Source organism: Phocoena sinus, chromosome 10 (genome assembly GCF_008692025.1).
Source record: "Phocoena sinus isolate mPhoSin1 chromosome 10, mPhoSin1.pri, whole genome shotgun sequence".
In the NCBI taxonomy this organism is placed as follows: domain Eukaryota; kingdom Metazoa; phylum Chordata; class Mammalia; order Artiodactyla; family Phocoenidae; genus Phocoena; species Phocoena sinus.
In genome coordinates, this window is record NC_045772.1 from 61,602,580 (window position 1) to 61,625,480 (window position 22,901).

The 22,901-nt window shown below is 50.7% G+C and overlaps 1 protein-coding gene across 1 annotated transcript; it reads left to right on the forward strand.

Moving 5' to 3' along the window:
• The first annotated feature begins 1,969 nt into the window (after positions 1-1,969).
• On the forward strand, positions 1,970-8,291 carry KRT4 (keratin 4). The gene is made up of 9 exons (XM_032645328.1): positions 1,970-2,428; positions 4,074-4,288; positions 5,467-5,527; positions 5,850-5,945; positions 6,502-6,666; positions 6,934-7,059; positions 7,493-7,713; positions 7,967-8,001; positions 8,110-8,291. The coding sequence occupies exons 1-9, from the start codon at positions 1,970-1,972 to the stop codon at positions 8,289-8,291; spliced, it is 1,560 nt and encodes a 519-aa protein (XP_032501219.1).
• Positions 8,292-22,901: the final 14,610 nt, after the last annotated feature.

The window sequence follows — 22,901 nt, forward strand, 5'->3', positions numbered from 1 at the left end:
GACCACATGTATATAGAGCATTCAGTACAGTGCCTGGCATGAAGTTGGCATTCAATAAATACTCATTGAAAGGATGAGAGGATGTTCAACCTTGTCCCTCGTAGGAGATAGTCCTGGCTCTAGAATGCTCACTTACTACAGGTGGACGGACCATCCCTTGGGCTCTCTCCCATGGACATTTGATGGGGCCCAGGGGGTCTCCTGTCCTCCCTGCCACAGCACTTCCACCCACTCTCCATTTACTTAGAGGCCACCTAGGCAGGGGCAGGGAGAGCCCAGCAAAGGCTGAAGTAGATGGGGACAGACGGTGGGGTGCATCTCAGAGGTAGAGGGAAGAGGAGAGCAGGGAGAGGCAATGAGGGTAGAGGTGGGGAGAGAGGAGCTGGCCAGAGGAGAGAGCTCCCAGCCAGTCCAGCCTCCCCTGCAGCCCGATCCCGAAGACCTGCATCCACTGACCACCCTCTTCTCACCCCATGGGCCCGCCCTGCTCTCTCTCTTTGCACGGGATGGCTTGATCATTTTTGGGGTGGCCAGCTTTCATTCGGTCAGGGTCAGCTCAGGCCTGTGGGAATTATGTAGGCCCTCATCACTGCTGTTCCCCAGATTCAGAATAGCAGTCTCATTAGGGATTGAGAAGAGGGATGAGGTTTCATCTAATCTCTCCTCAGAAGTGGCAATGGCAAAGCCCAGGCAGGATAAGAATGAATGCCTACCGACCTACTACATACCAGGCACTGTAGATACATCATCTCACGATCTATGAGGCAGGCGTCCCATATGGTAGATGAGAGGATGGGTTGAATGGGTTCAGAGAGGTTAGGTGACCTGCCCAAGACTGCACAGCCAGTTAGTGGCAACAGGTGGGATTTGAAGACAGATCTGTTGCACTCAGTGGGGAAGAATTTAAGTTCGAGCTTAAAACTAGGGTTTTGTATTTGAAAACATTGCTCTGGGCAGAGGCTCATAGGTTTCACCATTCTGCCAAAGGGGTCCCCAGCACCTTGGAACAAAAAGTTCCAAGCTCCTACCCTGAATGCCGGGACCATGATGGGAAAACAGGACATGGCCTGTTCCGGTGGAGCCAAGAAAACAACTGGGCAGCAAACTGAGTAGCATGGCGCGCACAATAAGGACCCAGCCTGGAGAACGCTGACCTAGAATCCTGCCAACCCAGACTGGAAGCCCCGAGAAGGAATGCGAGTCTTGACGGCCCAAGGCAGAGTCAACTTTCTTCTGTCCCCAGCTCCATGCCTGGCACATAGTAGGTTCTCAATAACTGTGTGTAAAGTCGAGGTGAGTCTTGATCTAGGTTTGGAAGGCTAGAAGGCTGGAATATGGATTTCCCCTTTTGTATGACTACACGGGGCCAAGTGCACATGGAAGAAGAGTGATGAAAGTGACAAATAACCGTGCAGCCTCTGACGGTTTACAAAGCACTCATTCTTCTTAATCTCAGGATCTTGACAGAGGTGGAGGAGAATATTTGTAGTATTTCCAATTTATGGGTGAAGCAACGGAGCCCCAGAGAATGACTTGCTTCAGGTTTGCAGAGCATGCATGTGAAGTCAGGCCTGCAATTTCCAAATTCTGTGGAGTGAGCGACAGAGCGATGGGTTGTCTTGTCTGGAGCAGGGAGGCCCCTGGAGGCTGGTGAGATGGGAGTACAGTGGGTGGGGGGGCCTGTGACCCAGGAGGCCCTGCATCACCGGTTCAGCTTCTCCCGGCGGAGAGCATGCCCTCCGAATGACTTCTGTAGGTGTGTTTGTGACATGTTCAGCAGGTGTAAGAAGGATGGGCCAGTGCCAAAGGCCAAGCCCAGAGGTGTTTCAGATTTTTCCCTTTATGCCCCTGCAACCAAGCCCTGCTCTCCTGCACATATAAGAGACCCAGGCTACGGCTGTGGCAGTCAGTGGCCTGGCCCTTCTCGCTTCTCTCTGACAACTCTGAGCGTGTTCCTCTCTCTCCAGCCATGCTCATCAGACAGCAGTGTGTCCGAGGCGGGCCCCAGGGCTTTAGCTGTGGCTCAGCCATCGTAGGTGGAGGCAAGAAGCTTGCTTTCAGCTCGATCTCCATGTCTGGGGGCACAGGATCCTGCTCCGGGGGCTTCAGTAGCAGAAGCCTTTGCAACCTCGGGGGAAACAAGAGCATCTCCATCGGCACGGCTGGGTGCTGGCGAGGCGCTGGGTTTGGGGCTGCTGGAGGTTTGGGGGCTGGCTGCTTTGGCCTTGGATTCGGGGGCTCCTTTGGTGGACGGGGTGGTGCTGGCTTCCCTGTTTGCCCTGCTGGAGGGATTCAGGAGGTCACCATCAATCAGAGCTTGCTGACGCCACTCCACATGGAGATTGACCCTGAGATCCAGAAGATCCGGACCGAGGAACGGGAGCAGATCAAGACCCTCAACGACAGGTTCGCCTCCTTCATTGACAAGGTGAGCCGGCCCCTTGGTCAGATAAGGTGGTAGAAGCCAGGGTTTCTGAGTCCTGGCATCTCGGACCTGAGCCTGCTGCGGACTTGGGAAAACTGTGAACTTCTCTGGGCCGCTGTTTCCCACTCGGTTAAGAAGAGTCATTACTCTTTCTCTTTTGTCCTATGACTGGTGGGAAAACAGGCTGCTCAACGCAGTTCAATACTTGGATTTCCTGACGTGCTATGTGTTACTGGGCAAATCATTCAACTTTTCTGGGTCCAGTCACCCCAGCTATAAAGTGGGTTCCTTGTTTCCCTGCTTCTTCTCAGATTTTGGTTTCATAAATAATATGGCTAATAATTTAATAGTTAATTAATTATAGTTAATATAATAGCTTAACGACTGGCACTTCTGTTGTCAGAGCAGAAGAAAACCAGGCTGGTTTCCCAAATGAGAAAGGGACTGACTCTAATGGCAGATTAGAGTTTCTGGTAGGACCTTGGAAGGTCATTGTGTTCATCGTCCTGATTCTGGGCAAAACTGCTCATTTCTGGGTCTGTTTGAAGAGGATAGGGGTTGGCTCTCTGATTTTCTTTTTTGTAGTCCACTTCCCTACTCCATGCAAGTTCTGGAGGTTCAAGTCTTTTCTGCTGTACGCTGTGCTTCTGTATGATGGATGATAACAAAGAGATTAGTTCCAGAGAGTCATTAATCCAAAGATGAATGACTGAATAGATGGCTGTAGCACGTTTGGCCCAGGCTGCCCTGGTTCTCTGTGCATCGAAGTCTTATTTCTCTTAGATGAATGGGGCAAGAATGAACAATCTTGGAGTAGATCGAGTGAGAATATTTGCTCTTCTTGCTAGTTTGAATTAACCCATAGCAGCTTAAAAGGGCTTTATTGTGACTCTAGGACCTGTAGATGTGAAAGTAAGACCAAGGGTTGGGTGCTTCCTTGTCTAATCTCCCATCATCAGTTTAAGTTCAAACTGTGATCAGTCACCCTTAGCTGCTTTTCTTACAATTCCGAAGCACCTAAAGTGGAAATATCATGCCAAACCCTGGTTTATCTGGCTAGATCTCTTCCTAGAGGGAAAGTTCAGGGAAGTCCTTTTGCAGCAGTGAGTCTATGAGACTCAGAATATGTCTAGGGCCTGATCTTAAATATTTATACTCAGTCGTGCACAGGTTCACAGGGACACACCAGGTCCATTTATGAGAAAGCTTGTTTAAAACATCTTCAGTGAATTTATCATTCCTTTGCCTTGGGTCAGGATCGCTTTGGATGCAAGAGCCCTTAGGCTGTGGTTGTATCTCCTAAGTTTGTTTTATTTTATTATTTCATAGAAGTTCAGTATTCTCAGCAACTCCTCCCTTCTCAGTAGCTCTGGATCCCTGTGGTCGGGACGTTGTTCTTGCTGCACAGTCAGGCCCCGATGCTTGGGCTCTGCTCTGCTTTTCCCAACACACGTGGCCCACTTGCTGCTATGGAGCGGGGCCGCCATGTTGACCCCAGCAGATAATGCCTGGAGTTGCAACGTGGTGGCCCTACTCGGATGGCTCTTGGGCTCGCTGGTTAGCTTGGATTGACGGGGATGGTGTTGGCCAGACCTCCTGCCAGAGATTCAGGCCCTCATCTGTCGGTTGGTCCCTGTGTTAAATACAGGTGCGGTTCTTAGAGCAGCAGAACAAGGTTCTAGAGACCAAGTGGAACCTCCTTCAGCAGCAGGCGACAACCACATCCAGCAAAAACCTTGATCCCTTCTTTGAGGCCTACCTCAGTGCCCTGAGGAAGCAGCTGGATACCTTGACCAACAACAAAGGACGCCTGCAGTTTGAGCTGAAAATCATGCAGGACAGCGTGGAGGACTTCAAGGCCAAGTATTTGGGGAGGGGATGTGACAATCTGCCCAGCCATGCCCCGGGCCCCCCGGGCTCCTCTTCATCATTTAGAATCTCAGGCTCTGAAGAGACCCCAAAGGGTCAGGGAGGACCTCCAGTCTGTTCCCATGCTTCTACATGGTCACTTTTTTAATGGGGTGAGGTCTAGTAACCCTAAGTTGCCCCAAACAGAAAATGAGTGATGTATTCAGAGAGCTGGGCTTGCCATATACAAATAAGATAAAAAACCAAACAGATGGAAAATAATACAGCAGGGTTAGAAGAATATAGGCTGTAGAGATAGGTGGACTTGCTTGGCGTACTGATTCCTTCACTTACTAGCTCTGTGATCTTGGGTGACTCGCTTAACCTTCTCTGAACCTTAGTTTTCATCATCTTTAAAATGGGGATAATAGTTCTACTTTATAGGTTGTGAGAATTAAATGAGATAGAGAGAGCTAGTAGCATAGTGCCGGACATAAAATGAACATTGAATGCAGAGTAACTCTTATTATGCTCATTATGGGATGGAGCTGAGAAAAATACCAGCTCCCTCTCTCAATTCACTCTCACACCAAAGAAAAAGAACTGGAGTATTGGCAACCCTCCTGAGAATTTAATCCACCCAATGGCCAAAGGACAGCCCCTCTATGGAAATAAAGTCGACCAGATCATTGCTGGTTCTCCTCCTCACATCTTATCTCTTGCAAACAGTCTTTTTAAAATTTGTTTTTCACTTCTCTGAGTAAACTAGGGTCTAGACTGGTACCTCATATGCTGTAATGACTCAGTAAATGTAGGTGGAATGAATATCTGTATGAACGTGGGAAAATGTAGCCAATTAGATGGATTTTTCCAGGTAGTTAGATGTTTGAAAACCAGCAGGAGAGAGTGGAAACAGTAGCTCACTGTGGGGCTTTTGGTTTTTTTTTGTTTGTTTTTTTTTGCGGTACCCGGGCCTCTCACTGCTGTGGCCTCTCCCGTTGCGGAGCACGGGCTCCGGATGCGCAGGCTCAGCGGCCATGGCTCACGGGCCCAGCTGCTCCACGGCATGTGGGATCTTCCCAGACCGGGGCACAAACCTGTGTCCCCTGCATCGGCAGGCGGACTCTCAACCACTGCGCCACCAGGGAAGCCCTTGTTTTTTTTTTTTTTTTTTTGCATCTTCCCATCCCCAGGTATGAAAATGAGATCAACAAACGTACAGCTGCTGAAAATGACTTTGTGGTCTTAAAGAAGGTAAGGGTTGAAGGCGGGTAGGGATGTGCTCCCACTTCCCTTGGGAGTGGCCTTTGGCTTGAATCATGGGTTCGGTCCATCCCTCTCATCTCCACCCCACTTGGTACTATCCAGATCTCACTGAACTATGAATTAAGGCTGTGAAAAAAAAGCCCATTTGGGTAATTAACTTCCATGTCTGCAGGTGGCTTTAGGGGCGGAATAGGCCAAATGATTAGTCCCCAGCCACCTCACCTGGTGCTACCTTGTGTGTCACATAACACTCCCTGCCCACTGTTGGAATGCCTGTACCTTGTCTCTTATCCTCCCCCTTCCTCTGCAGGACGTGGACGTCACCTACATGAACAAGGCGGAGTTGGAGGCCAAAGTGGAGGCCCGTAATGATGAGATCAACTTCCTGAGGGTCCTCTATGCTGCGGTGAGGACTCCATTCCCCCACCCCCACCCCCACATTCAGGGAAGGGACTCCTCCATCTGTGAGGCTGCTGGTTGGAATTGACAGTTCGTTGAAAGGACTCCAGCTCCCTTACTTCAGGGCTGCGGGCTCTCAGCAAGGTCATGGATAGAAAGGGTTGAAGTGAGAGATTCAACTGAGAGGTCTCAAAACCAGAGGTTGTCTTAGAAGATTAGGTCTAAAGATTGCATGGGATAGAAGTTATTGCTGTCTAGCATTTCTCTGGTGAAATAGATCCATTCCTTTCCCTTCCATGTAACATACTCAGGGCCCCCTGACCTGGAGGAGCTTAGGGAGCAGTAGAGACTACAAGCATTGTTTTTCTGACTTGAGATATCGCCAACCACATGATTTCTACATGGAAATTTACCCCTCATCCTTCTCTGTATGCTTTGGGAATGCCAGGTTGGCTTCCATCTGAGCATGTGGCATGGCCATTTCTGTGGTGATGGCAGGTCTCTGGTGTCAGAGATTAGGGAAGACTCTCCAGGAGGCCTGATGTGAGACATTTTCCCTGCAGGAGCTGTCCCAGATGCAGACCCACGTCAGTGACATGTCTGTGGTCCTGTCCATGGACAATAACCGCAACTTGGACCTGGACGGCATCATCGCCGAGGTCAAGGCCCAGTACGAGGACATCGCCCAGAGGAGCAAGGCCGAGGCCGAGGCCTTGTACCAGACCAAGGTGGGTGTCGGGCGTCTCTCAGGGGCCAAGAGTGGCTTCTGGGGCTCTGCTTTTGATGTCTGTGAGCAGATGGGCATCAGCTCAAGCCCAAGAGAAGTGAGGGGTAAAACTGGTTCTTCTGGGTGGCACTGATCCTGGTCTGCCTGGAGATAGCATGACATTTTGTATTATTCCTGCCACCTGTGGCTATTCTTGCTGAGTCCGCTTGAGAATAGACTCTATCCAAACACCCCTGACCCCTGATTCCCTGTGTCTCCTGGGTCTCAGGTCCAGCAGCTCCAGGCCTCAGTCGAACAACACGGTGACAGCCTGAAGAGCACCAAGAATGAGATTTCAGAGCTTAACAGGATGATCCAGAGGCTGCAGGCTGAGATCGAGACTGTCAAGAAGCAAGTATGTGTCACCTCTACCCGGCCTCGGTACAGGGCCAGGGGCCTGAGGCAGATGCCTCCACAGTAGACAAGCAGATAAGGCATCAGACCAGAAGATCTTGAGCTAGTCTGCAGGGGATTTGTAGCTCTTTGTATAAGTCATACCCAGATCTTTTCAGCAATATCCTAGTTAACATGACATGATAACCTCAGCAAATAAGTTTTCCTGGCTCTTTTTCATTGGTTTTGCTCATTTTATCTAATCAGTCTGGTGGGGGCATTGGTGGACCCTAGTTGGAGTGAATAAAATACATAAGAGTCAGGGAAGGTGGGGAGAAGGACAGACAGAATCCTGACATCCTAACCCAAGCAAAGCTGCTACAGGAGAGGGGACAGATTTAGAGGTCTTGACAGCAGGACACTGGTGATTGCCTGTCCCGTGCCCCTGTCTGCAGTGCCAGACTCTGCAGGCATCCATGGCTGATGCAGAGCAGCGTGGGGAGGTGGCCCTGAAAGATGCCTACAGCAAGCGCACAGAGATGGAGGTCGCCCTGCAGAAGGCCAAGGAGGAGCTGGCCCGGATGCTGCAAGAGTACCAAGAGCTCATGAGTGTGAAGCTGGCCTTGGACATTGAGATCGCCACCTACCGCAAGCTGCTGGAGGGCGAGGAGTGCCGGTGAGGGGGGCTGAGGCAGGGTGGGAACAGGAGGAAGGGAGAGGGTCCAGAGCCATGGCCATTCCGGGACACCTCTGCTGGACCACTTGCTTCTGTGCTGGTGTGTTATGAATCAGGACGGTGTTATATAACAGGTTCACATTCAGGCCTCAAATCTGGCCACTGAAGGATGGGAGGGTGCTTGATACCTGCTTGTTGAGCGAAGTGTGGCTCCAGGTTTGCTGAGGTTCACTGCTCTTTCTGTTACCCACAGAATGTCTGGAGAATGCCAGAGTGCCGTGAGCATCTGTAAGTACCATCTGCCCCCGCTGTGGCCATTTGTTCACCCCGGTTTGGGGTGAGATTCCTGGTTTCCAGCACTGTTGGAACGACCATGTCCTTGTCTTTCTCCCGCAGCTGTAGTTGGGGGTGCTGCCAGTGCAGGAGGCATTGGTGGAGGGTTAGGAAGCTGCTCCGGATTTGGCCTGGGTTCTGGCTCCGGAAGTGCTTTTGGGTTTGGTGGTAGTGTTGGTGTCAGCGGCAGTTCCAGCAGCAAGATCATCTCTACCACCACCCTGGCCAAGAGATCCCACCGATAGAGGAGGTGAGGTCCCTGCAGCCGTCTGAGGCCAGCCTGGTCCATTCCTGGTGTCTCTGCTTCCTTCACCTCCACCTCCACCCTCCCTTCCTGGGGCTTATCTTACCAATGCCACCTCAGTGCCAGGGCATGGACTCTGCTCTCTTGGAGTTTGGTAGCTTCTTCCTAATTTGGGCTTGCTGACCCAGCTGGAATGGGAGAGGTGTCAGCTGACTCTTCACCTCCCATGGACAGAGGAGAATCCAGCCAGGCGCTTCATCTCCAGAATTATTAGGGTCGCATATATCCCCACCCAGCGCAATGCCACCTCCTACCAGATCCCGGATCTCCCTCTACAGCAGGACCAAACTCCTTCCCCATCACTTGGCAGCAACTGACCCGGCAAGGTCAGGACAAGAGCCGCTCAGTACCCTGTCCACCTCTTCTCCTTCCCTCTGTCCATCTTTGGGTGAATCTTCAATAAAAAGCTTTTGCCATTCACTTTGAGCAATCGTGTTTGTTCCTTGGGGAGAAGTCTCAAGAATTCAAGTGAAAGTGGAGGAGGCTGGGGCCTGAGGGGTCTGTCTGTCCAAATCAAGGTTATCAGCTAATTTCTCAGATCTCTACTTCTAAGTTGCCCAGATAATTAGGACAGAAGGGTCATGTGTGGAGCCTGAAGGCTGCCTACAGAACAGGAGCACAGTCTCAAAGCAACCAACAGTTATCCAAAGATCGCGCATTGCAGGCAGTCAGGGTGGGGCCATCTCAGTGCTGAGACCCAGGAGTATCTGGCGGGAAGGGGTGCAAGTCTGGAGGTGTGGGGTATAGGGCAGGTGTGGGGACAGGCAATCAGCGGTCTCCACTGAATATAGAACAAGAGGTTAGGGAGCTTATGGAGAGTTTATGCTCAGCGTCTAGCAAGTCCCTGTCTTCACGAAACTCCAGGCATGGACTTTCCCACCAAGCCAGCAAGGCTTTTGGGAACTTGTTCGCAGAATCAACAAGGTCACGACTGTTGGGTGGAGAAATGAAAACATGTTGCTCTCACAGAGCTTTCATGCTGAGCTCACTTGCCCTTATCCTCAGGTGATTCTGTCAGAAGTTATGTCTGAGCAGCTGTCCCTGAGTGGTGGGAGAGAGGGGGGTGTGAGGCAGGTCTTTGGGGGCATTGGAGGGTGTAGCTTCCTGTTTGGGGCCAGCCCTGGAGATTCCGGTTGGATATTCAGAGGTGGGGGTCTGGGTATAGTCTTTGTGGACATACTGTTTTTATACTGGACCGATTCCAAGATACCGGGAGCATCACAATCTTCCCTTCTTCAGAGGAAGTCCACACAGCTCCCCTTGTGCGGTCTGACCTAAATCCCTCTTACTACGGTTGCAGACTGCACTCACTCCCCTGGCCGTCAGTTGGTGCCTCCCACCCTCGACTGCCAGGGAGTGCATGCAGACTCCAATCCCTCCTCATGGTGCCTCCCACGGGCCCTTACTATGTGCAGAACAAAGGGCACGCCGTTTGCCCAAGGCTGGTCTCTGCCCATGGGGCCTTCGCCACATGCAGACAGGCTCAGGGCAGCAGGGCAGAGCAGCGAAATGTTAACCTCAGGGGTTTGCGCTCCTAGGCAGGGGCCTCCTGGCAGAAGCAGCTGCTTCCTGCTCCCTGGACTGGCCAGCTGGTCCTCCAAAATCTAATCTCCCCATAGACCTGGGGCTCACCCCGTGTGGCAGAGCAGGAAGTCTTTGACTTCTTTCCATCACTGCACCCCTCCCCTGGGAGAATGCTGAATCGGCTCTTTTCCGAGTTTCTGGGGTGGGGAGGAGGAGTCAAGGGTTGGAAGCAGGGGAGGGCTTCTCAAGTTCACCCACCGGGAAGTTGTAGGTCGCGACGGGCCAGGCCAAGAAGCCGAAGCCCAGAAGCCGGGCAGGTTACTGCCTTTTTTGTGCCCTCTGAGTGGGCGGAGTGCGGGAGCGGGGTGTAGCCAGCCTGAGCATCACTGTCGGGTCTCTCAGGGCCTCCTCAGTTGAATTTAATGACTTACACTCAAAGTTAGATGGTAGAAATAAAATTAAAGGTCCCTGCCATCCTGTCATTCTGAGCCTGATGGAAAAGACATAGAAACGTGTGATCACAGTACAGCGTGGCAAGACCTACCGACTGGTGTGCCAGGGGCTCTGGGCACAGAAGTGTACCCAAGCAGGGAATCAGAGAAGGCCTCCTGGAGGAAGTGACTCTGCCCTGAGTTGGAGCTGGTTAGGGAAAGAGGGAGGACGGGTGGGGGAGTATTTTCCAGCTGGAGGGAGAGGCTCACGCAGAGTCAGAGACTTGAGAGCACATGGGCCCTTTATGGAACCTGGAACTGTTTGGCACAGATGAAGAGCCAAGTAGGTGATGGGCAGGGGCAGTGAGATCTGAGTCTGAAGATCTTGGTGGATCTCAGATCTCAAAGCACCTTGATGCCAGGCTAGGAGTTTGAATTTGACCTTGACTTTGAAGGACTGTAGGCAGGGGAGTATCATAATCTAAGTTGTGTGTTGTAAAGCTGCCGTGTGGAGAGTATGGGAATTTCAACTGACCTTAAGGCCGAATCCAACCATCAGTGAGATCAACTGTGTTTAAGGCAAATAAATCAAGCCAATGAACGGATGGTTGAGTGGGAGGCAGGTGATAGGCCTGGCGAAGCTGGACAGATATCTACCTCTGCCACACTCCCCAGGCAAAGGCACAGTCTGCCAAGCTGAGCTCGGCTCCTTGCTTTGACCCCCCTCCCCGTAGTTCCAGGAGCTGCAGCTGGCAGCTGGCTGGCATGGGGATGACCTCAAACACACCAAGAACGAGATCTCAGAGCTGACCCGGCTCATCCAAAGGCTGCACTCGGAGATCGAGAGTGTGAAGAAGCCGGTGAAGGGGCTTTGGGGTTTCCTGGCTCAATCCCAAGGGAGGGGTGAACTGTCAATCATATACACTCCCCCATGCCCCTTCTCCTTCTCTGGGTCCTCCATCTCAGAAACCCCTTCCTCAAATGGAGCCCCTGCTCTCATCGCCTGCACTTAGCTCCCACCTGAACTCTGGAACAATTGGAAGGGCCTTTTCAGAAAGCCAAGGGGCTGGGAATAACAAGCCCCCCAGTCCCAGCTTGACAGGACTCTACCGCCATGCATGGGGTTTTGCTCTAGGAAGTGGGGCAGGACAGGGCTTGGTCCAACCACAGTAAGCACTTGGGGCGGGCGGCGGGAAGGGAGGCTCAGGCTGCCTTAGAACTGAGGGGGCAATGCCACCTCCTGGCCCTCAGTGCTCCAACCTGGAGATGGCCATTGCTGATGCCGAGCAGCAGGGCAACTGCACCCTGAAGGATGCTTGAGCCAAGCTGGATGAGCTGGAAGCCACCCTGCTCCAGGTCAAGGAGGAGCTGGCCCGGATGATGCATGAGTACCAGGAACTTATGAGCACCAAGCTGGCCCTGGACATCGAGATCGCCACCTACCGCAAGCTGCTGGAGGGTGAGGAGTGCCAGTGGGTGATGGGAGGGGTCTTAGAATGTTAGGGCTGGGAGGACTTTTGGAATCCTCTGACTCAATTTCCCAGATTGGGGGGCAGGCTGCTGGAGGGGCTGGAGATGCTTTTTTAGGTCACCCACAAACGTAGCCTTATACAGAATCTGGTCAGATAATAAGATGATGATTTCCTTTAGGGTTCTCTTTCCAGTCTTCAGACTATGATGGGGAGAAAGTTTCAGTGTAGTGCTGTTGTATCTTTAACACTGCTGCTCTGACACTTGCAAATGTCCCTGTTAGTAAAGAGATGGTAGATCTCAGCTTCACAGCCTCTGGGCAGACAAAAATATCTAGCCAAAATTAAAAAAAAATTGTTTCATTCATTATATTATTTTTACTGCTACAGTTTTTGTCTTTTTTGGTCCAGCAATACTGGTTTTCTGTTTACCCTGGTGATATAGGACTTCCTTTTAAGAGAAATGCATTTTTTATTATAAAAGGCAGGATCAGTGGAAAATACTAAATATATAAGAGTATGAGTTATACGTGGTCGTAGCAACAATTGGAAGGGTGGTACATGAAGCATTGACATTTGAAAAACCCTGTTCTAACCTAGCACCATTTTATAAATGAGACCCAGAGAGGAGAAGTTATTGGTCCTAAAATCATACAGTTGGTTCCTTAGTGGCGACTCCTGATGCTAGCGTTTCTACACGTGTATTTATGCGGCAGTAGCCCCACAGGGATGAAGAAATGGGCTGAAGAGAAGCATGGCAGGAGGGCCTCTGGGAGGTGGTGTTGCCATGACGGTGGGGGGGCGCTCCAGGGTTGAAATTCGCACATCTCTGAAGGGGAAAGAGCAGATGAGGAGGGAAAGAGAGGTGCTTAGAGTCACACAGGTGCACTTCATGCCACCTGGCCAGCTAGAGGGCTTGTGGAGGCCGCGGTAGCCTGGCTGATGATTCCAGGCTGGGGTGAGCGTAACTTGGATTCCATGTAAAGGAGATTTACCTGTGCTTTTCTCCCTGTGCAGGATGTCTGGAGAAGATACCAATTCTGTGAGCATATGTGAGTATTTCACTCCCTGAAAGAGTATTTTTAGCCCATTAATGAACACAAAGTAAGCAGTCCCCTGCCACCAGGACCCCTTGGAAGAGCCTGGGCTCTGCCTGGTAGAGCATCATTGTCCTAATCGTCTCCTTTGATGAGACCTTCGACCTCTTCCTCTGTGGAGTCAGCTTCCCATCACATTCTGACATTTCACACTGACCCCTTCCCCAGAAACCTCACCCATGCTAAGATGAGACTCTCAGTCCTACCCTCTTGTGTCACTCCCATCCCGGCTTTCCTTCATGACGGAAGCTGTGAGTTGGAAGAGGGGCACCTCCTCAATCAGACTGAGACCTGCGCACGGAAACACTGCGTGAGCCAGCAAAAGCTCCCCTGGAATGAGCAATCAGGAACTGCTTTGAAAAAAATTAAGAATGTCTTCTTGAGTTAAATGCAAGACTTTTTGGCTTATGCGATACTTGGGCATCATCTGTTCTTTGGGGGAAGCCCCTGCTACTAGAATGAGGAGGCTCTGGGTTTGGGGGTCCTGCGGCATCTGGGCTGATTCTCCCAGTGCTTGAGCTGCCCAGGAATTGAGCATATATCACTAAACTCAAGTCCACTGTTGATGTGGAGTGTTTGTGTAAGAGGGACACATTAAAGCTAGTTGGGGCTGGGAGGTTGGAGAGGACTTTGGGTCAGCCCTGTCCTGGGACACACCCTTATCATCCCTCCCTCTGTCCTCCACAGCGGTCATCAGCAGCTCCATGGCCAGGACCGCAGGCGCAGGAGTCGGCTTTGGGTTCAGTGGTGCCAACACCTATGGCTATTGGCCCAGCTCTGTCGGCAGGGGCTATGGCATCCTGTCTGGGAGCTGTGTCACTGGCAGTGGGAATTGCAGCCCCCGTGGGTGGCCAAAACTAGGCTGGGGAGTGCACGTGAATTTGAGGATTGCTGGGGAAGACCCCAGCTCTGAGCTTACCCACCAAGAAAACCACAAAATAAAGTGAAAGACAGCTGTCCAGACATCTTGCTCTGGTTTCTCCTGGACTCCCTGCTCCAGGAAATTCCTCCATCACATTTGTCATCATCCCTTCCTTGCTTTTCTTCTCCACTGACATGTCCTCTCTTGCAACTCTCTGCCTTAGTCCTTCTTAATTAAGAATAGGGATTCTAGCCCATCCTTCTGCTTTCACACCAAGAGGCCTCTTAACCCAGCCTCCCCTTCCTGCTGCATTGCCAAGGATAAAGACTTGACCCTTTCTCTGGCTGCATGCCCCCTTGCAGATGAAGGTTTTCTCTAAAGGGCATCCCAGGCCTCCTGTTGCTCCTTCCATGCCCTGGCTTAGGTAGTTATTCAGCCATATGCTCCATGGGTACAGGAGATTACAGGTCCACTGATAGACCTGCAAGAACTGTATCTTGCTAGAGCTATGTCAGCTCTGGGGAAACACCTGGTTATTTGTTGTACCTTGCATGGTCCCTGCAGACTATAGCTGGGAGCACCCCTGCAGACTGATCCCATCAATGAAGGGATCTGTGTTCTCAGCATGTACGTTTTTGTCCTGGTTCAGGCCTCTGTCCCTGCTTCCTCGTCTCACCAATAAACTTATACAACTCATGTAGGCCCAGGATGCTTTTCTCTCCTAAGGGAATCCTCATCTTAGGCCAAGTCTCTTCTGTATGTAGAGGTCAGTGACCTGGAGCCCAGGGCATCTGAGGCACAGTGTCTTCCATAGAGACCCGAAGTATCCTTTGATCTGAGTGAAAGACATCCTTGCACGGATGGCAGGACCCCACCTTCACCTCCGCTGGATTTTGTGATACTCAGGGTTCATCTCTGTCCCCCATCCCCAGCAGATGCATCTTTTTTTTTTTTTTTTTTTTGCGGTACGCGGGCCTCTCACTGTTGTGGCCTCTCCCGTTGTGGAGCGCAGGCTCCGGACGCGTAGGCTCAGCGGTCATGGCTCACGGGCCCAGCCGCACTGCAGCATGTGGGATCTTCCTGGACCGGGGCACGGACCCGTGTTCCCTGCATCGGCAGGCGGACTCTCAACCACTGTGCCACCAGGGAAGCCCCAGATGCACCTTTGAAGTCATGCTTTTCTCAGATGAATGCACTGGTGAATGGAAAACCTTTGAGAACGTTCAGATTCTCAGCAGAGAGAGGGAGTCAACATTTGTCTTGTGGCAAAATGTAAAACTGGCCAAGAGGCAGCAGAAGGCCAGTTCCAGAAAACCTGGGGATCGAGTTATAGCTGTTCCTTGTTCTCTGGGAAAAGGTCAAAGGTAGATTCTGTTTCAAGTAATGACCCATGTTCTCTTGGTGCCTGGGGAAGGTTCACTGGGTTGAACATGGTTGTGAATGTATATGTACGAGTTGTGTTTTAAGCATGGGGGGCATCTCTGTTACATGCCACTCAGCTTCCAAACACTCTTGTGCTCAGAGCCTTCTTTTTTTTGGCTGTGTTGAGCCTTCATTGCTGCGTGCAGGATTTCTCTAGTTGCAATGACCAGGGGCTACCCTTTGCTGTGGTGTGTGGGCTTCTCATTGTGGTGGCTTCTCTTGTTGTGAAGCACGGGCTCTAAGCATGCGGGCTTCAGTAGTTGTGGCTCGCGGACTTAGTTGCCCTGTGGCATGTAGGATCTTCCTGGACCAGTGATTGAACCTGTTTCCCCTGCATTGGCAGGCAGATTCTCAAACATTCTCAAACATTGCACCACCAGTAAAGTCCCTCAGATGTACGTTTGAGACCTTTCTCGTAGGTCTCTAGGCCATGACTATGCTGGCAGGATGTGACAGGAAGCAAAAAACAAGTGAGAGGCCAGAACACATTGAGGCTGGGGCTCACAGGTGCATCTGAACAGGGTCACTGTGGGTCCAGAGTCCTACAGTTCAAGTCAATAGCCTTGAATTCAGATCCAGTCCCTGTGACTAAGTGGTGATCATGAGTGAAGCTCTCAACCCTTTTGAGCGTCATTTCTTTAGCTATAAAATAAGCAGAATTAACCCCCAGCTTGCTGTTAGGCTATGAGACAGCATGAAGATGTTCTGTGCAATTCCTGGTACAAAGTTCATGCTTAATAAATGTTAAATGGAAACAGAATCTTGTTCTTAATCTTTGTGGTTCAAAAACAAAATTAGCTCACTGAAAGGGGTGTTTAGCTTCTAGTAAAGCAATTCACAAAATCTAAGCTTTAAAGAAACCATCTTATAAACGACATGCAGTTTATTTATTGCCCAAAGGAGAACTGGCTGGCCAAATAACTAGTCTCAGGGAAGACACTCTTGGGGCCAGTAAAGAAATGGTGGTCAACTCAAGGAATATTTAGTAAGTAGCTATCACGTGCCTGGCATGACTTAGTGTTCGGGATAGTGATATGGAAACGGGTCCATGCTCTTAATGGAGACATAACCATGAAAAATGTAACTATAACACAGGTGAGATATTGGCAACACAAGAAATGACAGAGTCAGCACAGAGGAGAGTGGGGAACTTCAGGGAGGTCAGGGAAGGCTGGCAGAGGAGGCAACATGTGCAGAGTTTCGAGAGGATGGAGTTTACTAGGCAGACAAGAGGAGGGAGTGGGCATGGTACCCAGAAGCACTAGCATGGTGTAAGTAGGTCACGGTTGCTGGAGTGTGAAGAGGAAGGCTGAGGAAGTTCTGCAGGTGGAGCTGGAGGGGGCAGTGGCACCTGAAGCTGGGGAGGTTGGCAGCAGCCACATCAGAGGGGTCCTTTCAAGTCTGCTAAGGAGCTGGGATTTCATGCTGTAGAGCTCGTGGGAGAAGCCTACACATTAGATGTCAGATGGACCCAACTGGACCCAACTGGAGTCCTCCTCTGCCACTCAGTGTGACTTAGGCAAGCTACTTCTGCTCGATGACCCTCAGTTTCTTCATCTGTAAAAAGGAGTTAATAATAGTATAAAAAGGAGTTAATAATAGTATTCCCTAAAGAAATTGCCATGAGAATTACATTTAATTAGAGAATGTAGGAGAATTATTTAATTTAGTGACTGGCACATAGTACGTACTCAATAAATGGCTGCTATTAAACATTGTTAATATTATAGCTCTCTTTTTTTTTAAGCATCTTTATTGGAGTATAATTGCTTTACAATGTTGTGTTAGTTTCTGCTGTATAACAAAGTAAATCAGTTATATGCATACATATATCCTCATATCCCCTACCTATTGCACCTCCCTCCCACCCTCCCTATCCCACGCCTCTAGGTGGTCACAAAGAACCGAGCTGATCTCCCTGTGTCATGCAACTGCTCCCCACTAGCTATCTATTTTACATTTGGTAGTGTATATATGCCAGTGCTACTCTCTCACTTCATCCCAGCTTACCCTTCCCCCTGCCTGCGTCCTCAAGTCCATTCTCTACCTCTGCGTCTTTATTCCTGCCCTGCCCCTAGGTTCATTATAACTTTTTTTTTAAGATTCCATATATATGTGTTAGCATACAGTATTTGTTTTTCTCTTTCTGACTTACTTCACTCTGTATGACAGACTCTAGGTCAATCTACCTCACTACAAATAACTCAATTCTGTTTCTTTTATGGCTGAGTAATATTCCATTGTATATATGTGCCACATCTTCTTTATCCATTCATCTGTCGATGGACACTTAGGTTGCTTCCATGTCCTGGCTATTGTAAATAGTGCTGCAGTGAGCATTGTGGTACATGTCCATCTTTGAATTATGGTTTTCTCAGGATATATGCCCAGTAGTGGGATTGCTGGGTCATACGGTAGTTCTATTTTTAGTCTTTTAAGGAACCTCCATACTATTCACCATAGTGGCTGTATCAATTTACATTCCCGCCAACAGTGCAAGAGGGTTCCCTTTTCTCCACACCCTCTCCAACATTTATTGTTTCTAGATTTTTTGATGATGGCCATTCTGACTAATGTGAGGTGATACCTCACTGTAGTTTTGATTTGTATTTTTCTAATGATTAGTGATGTTGAGCATCATTTCATGTGCCTCTTGGCCATCTCTATGTCTTCCTTGGTGAAATGTCTATTTAGGTCTTCTGCCCATTTTTATTTTTTTTTATTTATTATTTTTTTAAAATTTATTTATTTATTTTTGGCAGTGTTGGGTCGTCGTTTCTGTGCGAAGGCTTTCTCTAGTTGCGGCGAGCGGGGTCCACTCTTCATCGCGGTGCGCGGGCCTTTCACTGTCTCGGCCTCTCTTGTTGCGGAGCACAGGCTCCAGACTCGCAGGCTCAGTAGTTGTGGCTCACGGGCCCAGTTGCTCCGCGGCATGTGGGATCTTCCCAGACCAGGGCTCGAACCCGTGTTCCCTGCATTGGCAGGCAGGTTCTCAACCACGAGCGCCACCAGGGAAGCCCCGGTGCTGGTACTTTGTGCATACACTGCCCTCTGCCATCAGCCTCGGGTACTGCACCTTCCAGCCCTGTGCCTTTGGAGGAAAGACTCTTCCCTAAAACGGAGAGGGTGTGGGATGATTTTGGACAGGCTCTGTGCCCACCGTGGAGCTGGCAGCTGGAGGAGATGCTGTTTCGCTCCCTGGCGTGCCCAGGCTGGCCCAGCCTCCTTGTTGCCCAGGCCCTGGCTTCTGTCTCCCCTCCCTCTCCTTTCCCATCTCTCCTCTCACAGGATTGGGGGTTAGGAACTGTGGTAGCTGGCATTGCTGCAGCCCAAACCCCTTTGAGGACCTTCAGACAGCTCTTCCTTGACAGGCACCTGAAAATCTTGGTGCTGGTCAGGAAGTCCGGGGAGTGAGAGACCCCGTCCCTCAGCAATACTGTCCTCTAGCCTCACCTGCACTGTAGGTAAGCTCCTGCCCTGGCTGCAAGGGGGACCCTCTGAGATCTCAATACCACACCCCGCCCCTGCCCCCGTGCAGTAGATGATCTGGGCATGGAGGCACTGGTGAGACACAGGCAAGGGGCTACAGAGGAAGGAAGGGATCAGAGCTGAACACAGACAGCCTGGGAAGGCTTCCTATAGAAGGTGAAGGGGACACGACTTGTTGGAGAATGGGAGTGTCTTAAGACGTTTTAGGTCTCATCTGGCAGCTGCTCTGAGGTTTGTGCTGCCCTTTGCCAGCTGCCTCTATTTCCCTCCCAGGGCCTCCACCACTCCTGCCATCTCAGGACGACCACCACTTGTAGGACTAACCCTCTGCTTATGGCACCATCCCTCAGCCCTTAGACTCACATCCGGCAAGTGCTGCACAGACCAGAGAGACGCTGAGGGTCTCTCCTCTCCTGCACACCAATTTCCACCGCCCCAGCCCTCCCTCCCTGCTTGGTGCATTTCCACACCACAGCCCCTTTTATATTTGGTCCCTCTTCGAGCACGCATAGACACGTGCTCATTGGCTCACAGATTCAAGTCTACGGAAAATACCCAAAATACTTAACAACTGGTATAATCAGGCACCAACTCATCAAAGCACTTGTCAGCCACAGACAACCGAGACAGCCATGCCAGTCCCTGGGCACCATTCTGCTTAAGCTCGTGTTCACGACCACTCGCATGTAGATGTGGACCCCCACGTGGCCTCTGACACATATGGGAGAACATCTTTCAGCTGGTGAGCAGTGCTCACGATTCATATCATGATCCCGAGCCTGGGTCCAAGGAGCAGAGAGCATCACCTGGCCTCGGAGGGAACTGTTAGGCTGGAGGAATGCATACAGCACTTAGGCAATAGGGTTGTGTGAAGAAAGGTGCAGCTGACCCAGGGAGGGCTTGGGGGAGGTTTCTTAGAGGAGAGGTGTCTTGGTTTGTCTTAAAGGATAGGACAAGCCTGCCCTGGTGGGCAGGAGGCTGGAAGAACAGCCCAGAGCATGTCATCAGGGAAAAGCATGATGCATGTGAGAAACATGCAATCGTCTCATAAGCACACCTACCCAAGTCCCGAAATTACAATTGTCTTCAAAAGAGTAAAGCAGGCTGAGAAGGGGAGCGGGGGGGGTGGTCAGTTCCGCTGCCTAGAGAGTCTGGGACAGGAAGAAGAGTGAGGGAAAAGTGAGTGCTGGTGAGCTCAGTTTTTCACACCGTGCAGGCAACCTGCACTGGACATTTGCACATGAGAAAACCAGGACAGTGTAGAGGCTATGAGCACAGATGGTAACCAGGCCGCCTGGGCTGAACCCTGGCTCAAATCCTGGCTAAGCTACTCACTAGCTGTGCAACCACCAGGAAGTTACTTAACTTCCTTGTGCCTCAGTATCTTCATCTGTAAAATGGGGATAACAACAGTACCTGCCTCACAGGGCCGCTGTGAGCATTAAATGAGTTAATATATGTGTAGTGCTTAGAGCAGTACCCAGCAGAGCTCACACTGTGTGTTAGCTATTATCATTACCATCATCATTATTATTTACAAGGTGCCTCCCATACACCTCTGGGAGTAGGTGGAGCAGGTATTAGCACCCCCCTTTTTAGGGATGCGGAAACATAGGCTTAGGAATTTGGGAGACCTGCCCGTGGTCACATGGCGGGACCAAGACCTGGGTCCTCAGAGTCCTGAGTCTACACACTTCGCCAGAGGCTTGGGGTGGGGCTGGAGGAAGGAGATGGCTAGCAAAACTCAAAGGAGATGGTCCCGGCCACGGAGCTGAGCAAGGAGGAAGCGAGGGGGATGGGGCTGCCCAGGAAGGCACCTCTCTGGTAGCCAAACAGCAGGATGGGAGCAGAGCTGAGTGTCTGGCAGGACAGCCCTCCTTGGCCTTTATATCCCAGCTTCTCTGGGGTAGCTCACCTTCAGCTTTGCCAGCTGCAAACCTGCTGAACAGTTGTCCTGCCGCCAGATGTGTGGCTCTGATTGTGGCCAAGTCCCCCAGGGACTGTGCTCCAACCAGCTAGCATGGGGCTGTGTAGTCTTTCCCGAGAGAAGGTAGGCCAATCTCTACTGGCAGAGGCTTGTCAGGGTTACTGGCAGGAGCTCCAAAGAGAAGACAGACCCTTGCTTCTTGCTCCTGAGGGCCAGCTTGGTGTTATTGCTAAGCCTGGGTCCATGCAGGCTGTGCACAGGGAAAGCCAGTGAGAGGGAGTCTGCCCCTGATTGGTCAGGGAAGCTGTCCTCCTCCCATCAATTTTAAGCTGATTTCTCTGCTAGTCATTTGACAGGTGGATTGGGAGCATCAGTGTGTGGTCATTCACAGGCGGCTTGGCCATGGGCATTAGTTTTGGTGGGCTAAGGACTCTCTTGAGAAGCAGAATAGTGTGGTGGGGAAGAGGTCTCCGCAGTGTTGTGAAGTCAGACCTGGCTTCCACCTTGGCCCCATCACTTACCAGCTGTGTGACTTTGTGTGGCTAAGCCCGCCACATAGCCAGCTATGTGGACATGTGGAGAGTCATTCATCCTGTCTATGCCTCTGTTTCTTCATCTCTACAATGGAGATACTAATCTACCTCTTGAGGTCATTGTCAGATTCACGAAAGAAAATGCATGTGAAGATGTTGGCACGATGCCTGACACATGCGAAGTGCTCCCCAAATGGCGGTTATTGTTATTGTCATTTTTATCTCTGAGAGCTAGGGTAGGGGTGTTGAGAAGGAGAAGAATCAAAGGTCTGGAAGAGGCCTCAAGGGATCATCCAGTCCAGATAGGCCCTGACTTTCCATAGATAAGAAATGATTGCTCCCATTTTGTGGGTCGGCAAAAGCATGGAAGTAATGCCGTGCCCAAGATCATCTCCAGGGTAGGGAAGGTGAGGTTGGATGATCAGCCTCCTGCCTCCAGACCTAGTACTGGGGACTGGAGGGCTATGCTGGCCACATGACAGTGAGGCACCAAGGACAAGTCAGCTCAGGACAAATCCTATGTTGTGATGGTCAGTGGCCATCAAAGTCTCACCTCCCCACAGCTCTGGACCCTGGCTCGGAGGATTCCCTGCTGCCTCTGCTCTCTTCAGGGGCTGGCACCTTCTCTGTGGCTTCTTACCTCTAAGGTTTTTACCTCTAGGAGATCAAAGTGTTCTGAAATTTGAGGTCTGGGGGGATGGGAGTGGACTGACTTTTGGCTGGGCTGATCAAACCTCATTAAGGAGTAAAGTCTGGAGACATGGAGAGAAAGACAAACATGAAGACAGTCACCTCTGTGAAAAATGTGGTCTGCCTGGGGTGAGAGGGACACAGGCTCAAAAGCCTGGAGGGTTCCTAAATAATTTTATTCTCTAGAGGAATATAATCCCATAACCCCAGGCAGCCGGAGAAGATGGGTACATCCTATCGGTCATCCAGATGTGGAGTTCAGATGTGTATTGTGGTGTCCTGGGTGTAGGGTTTTCTCTTTGGTCAATGCTTAGTCTTATGAGTAGACATGAAGAAGTCAGGACTGGTTAAACCAAACCAAATGCTGGAAGATCTGCTGGACGCAAGCTGTTTGGTGACCAATCCCATCTCAACACTGAATACCAGACAGTTTTCTAATGTCCTGTGTTTCTGACTTTAAGGGACACAACCTTGTTTAAACAGTAGCTGCGCTCATGTACGATCAAGGGAAGTCACGTGAAAGAAAAGTCCCAAACCAAACAAGAGAGGAGTATGCAGACCCACCAGCTCTGGTCAGTTTCCCGGCCCAGTGAGGACACAGTGGCGTGGGGAGCTCCGTCTGTCCATCCGGCTCCGTAAGCCATGCTTGCTCTAGGGAAGATGGTTCTGAGGAGCAGGACAAAGGGAGGAGGAGGAGGCATGAGCAGAGATGCCGTTGGAGGCTGATGCCGGAATTTAGAACACCCAGAAGTCCTTGGTCAATTGAGCCTCACTGAGCTTGAGATGTTAGAAAATGAAGAGCAGACTCCCTTCTTTAGAGTGGTCAACCTTTTCAAAGATGAACCCTGCCTGACTCTGTTCCAGTACTTTCAAGCTCACCCCTGCCCTGGGCTGGTTTGGCCACAGTGGGTTCAGAGCGATCTGATGCATGGGTTATGGGGACACATATCCGTGTTCAGTTCTGGGCTCTGCCACTTATTAAACTATTGGACCTTGGAAAGAAGCCCAACTTCTCTATGCCTCAGTTTCCTTTACACAAAATAGGGTTAATGATGCACCCACCTCCTGCAGATGTTGTGAGGGGTAAAGGAGAAAATGCAGGGGAGC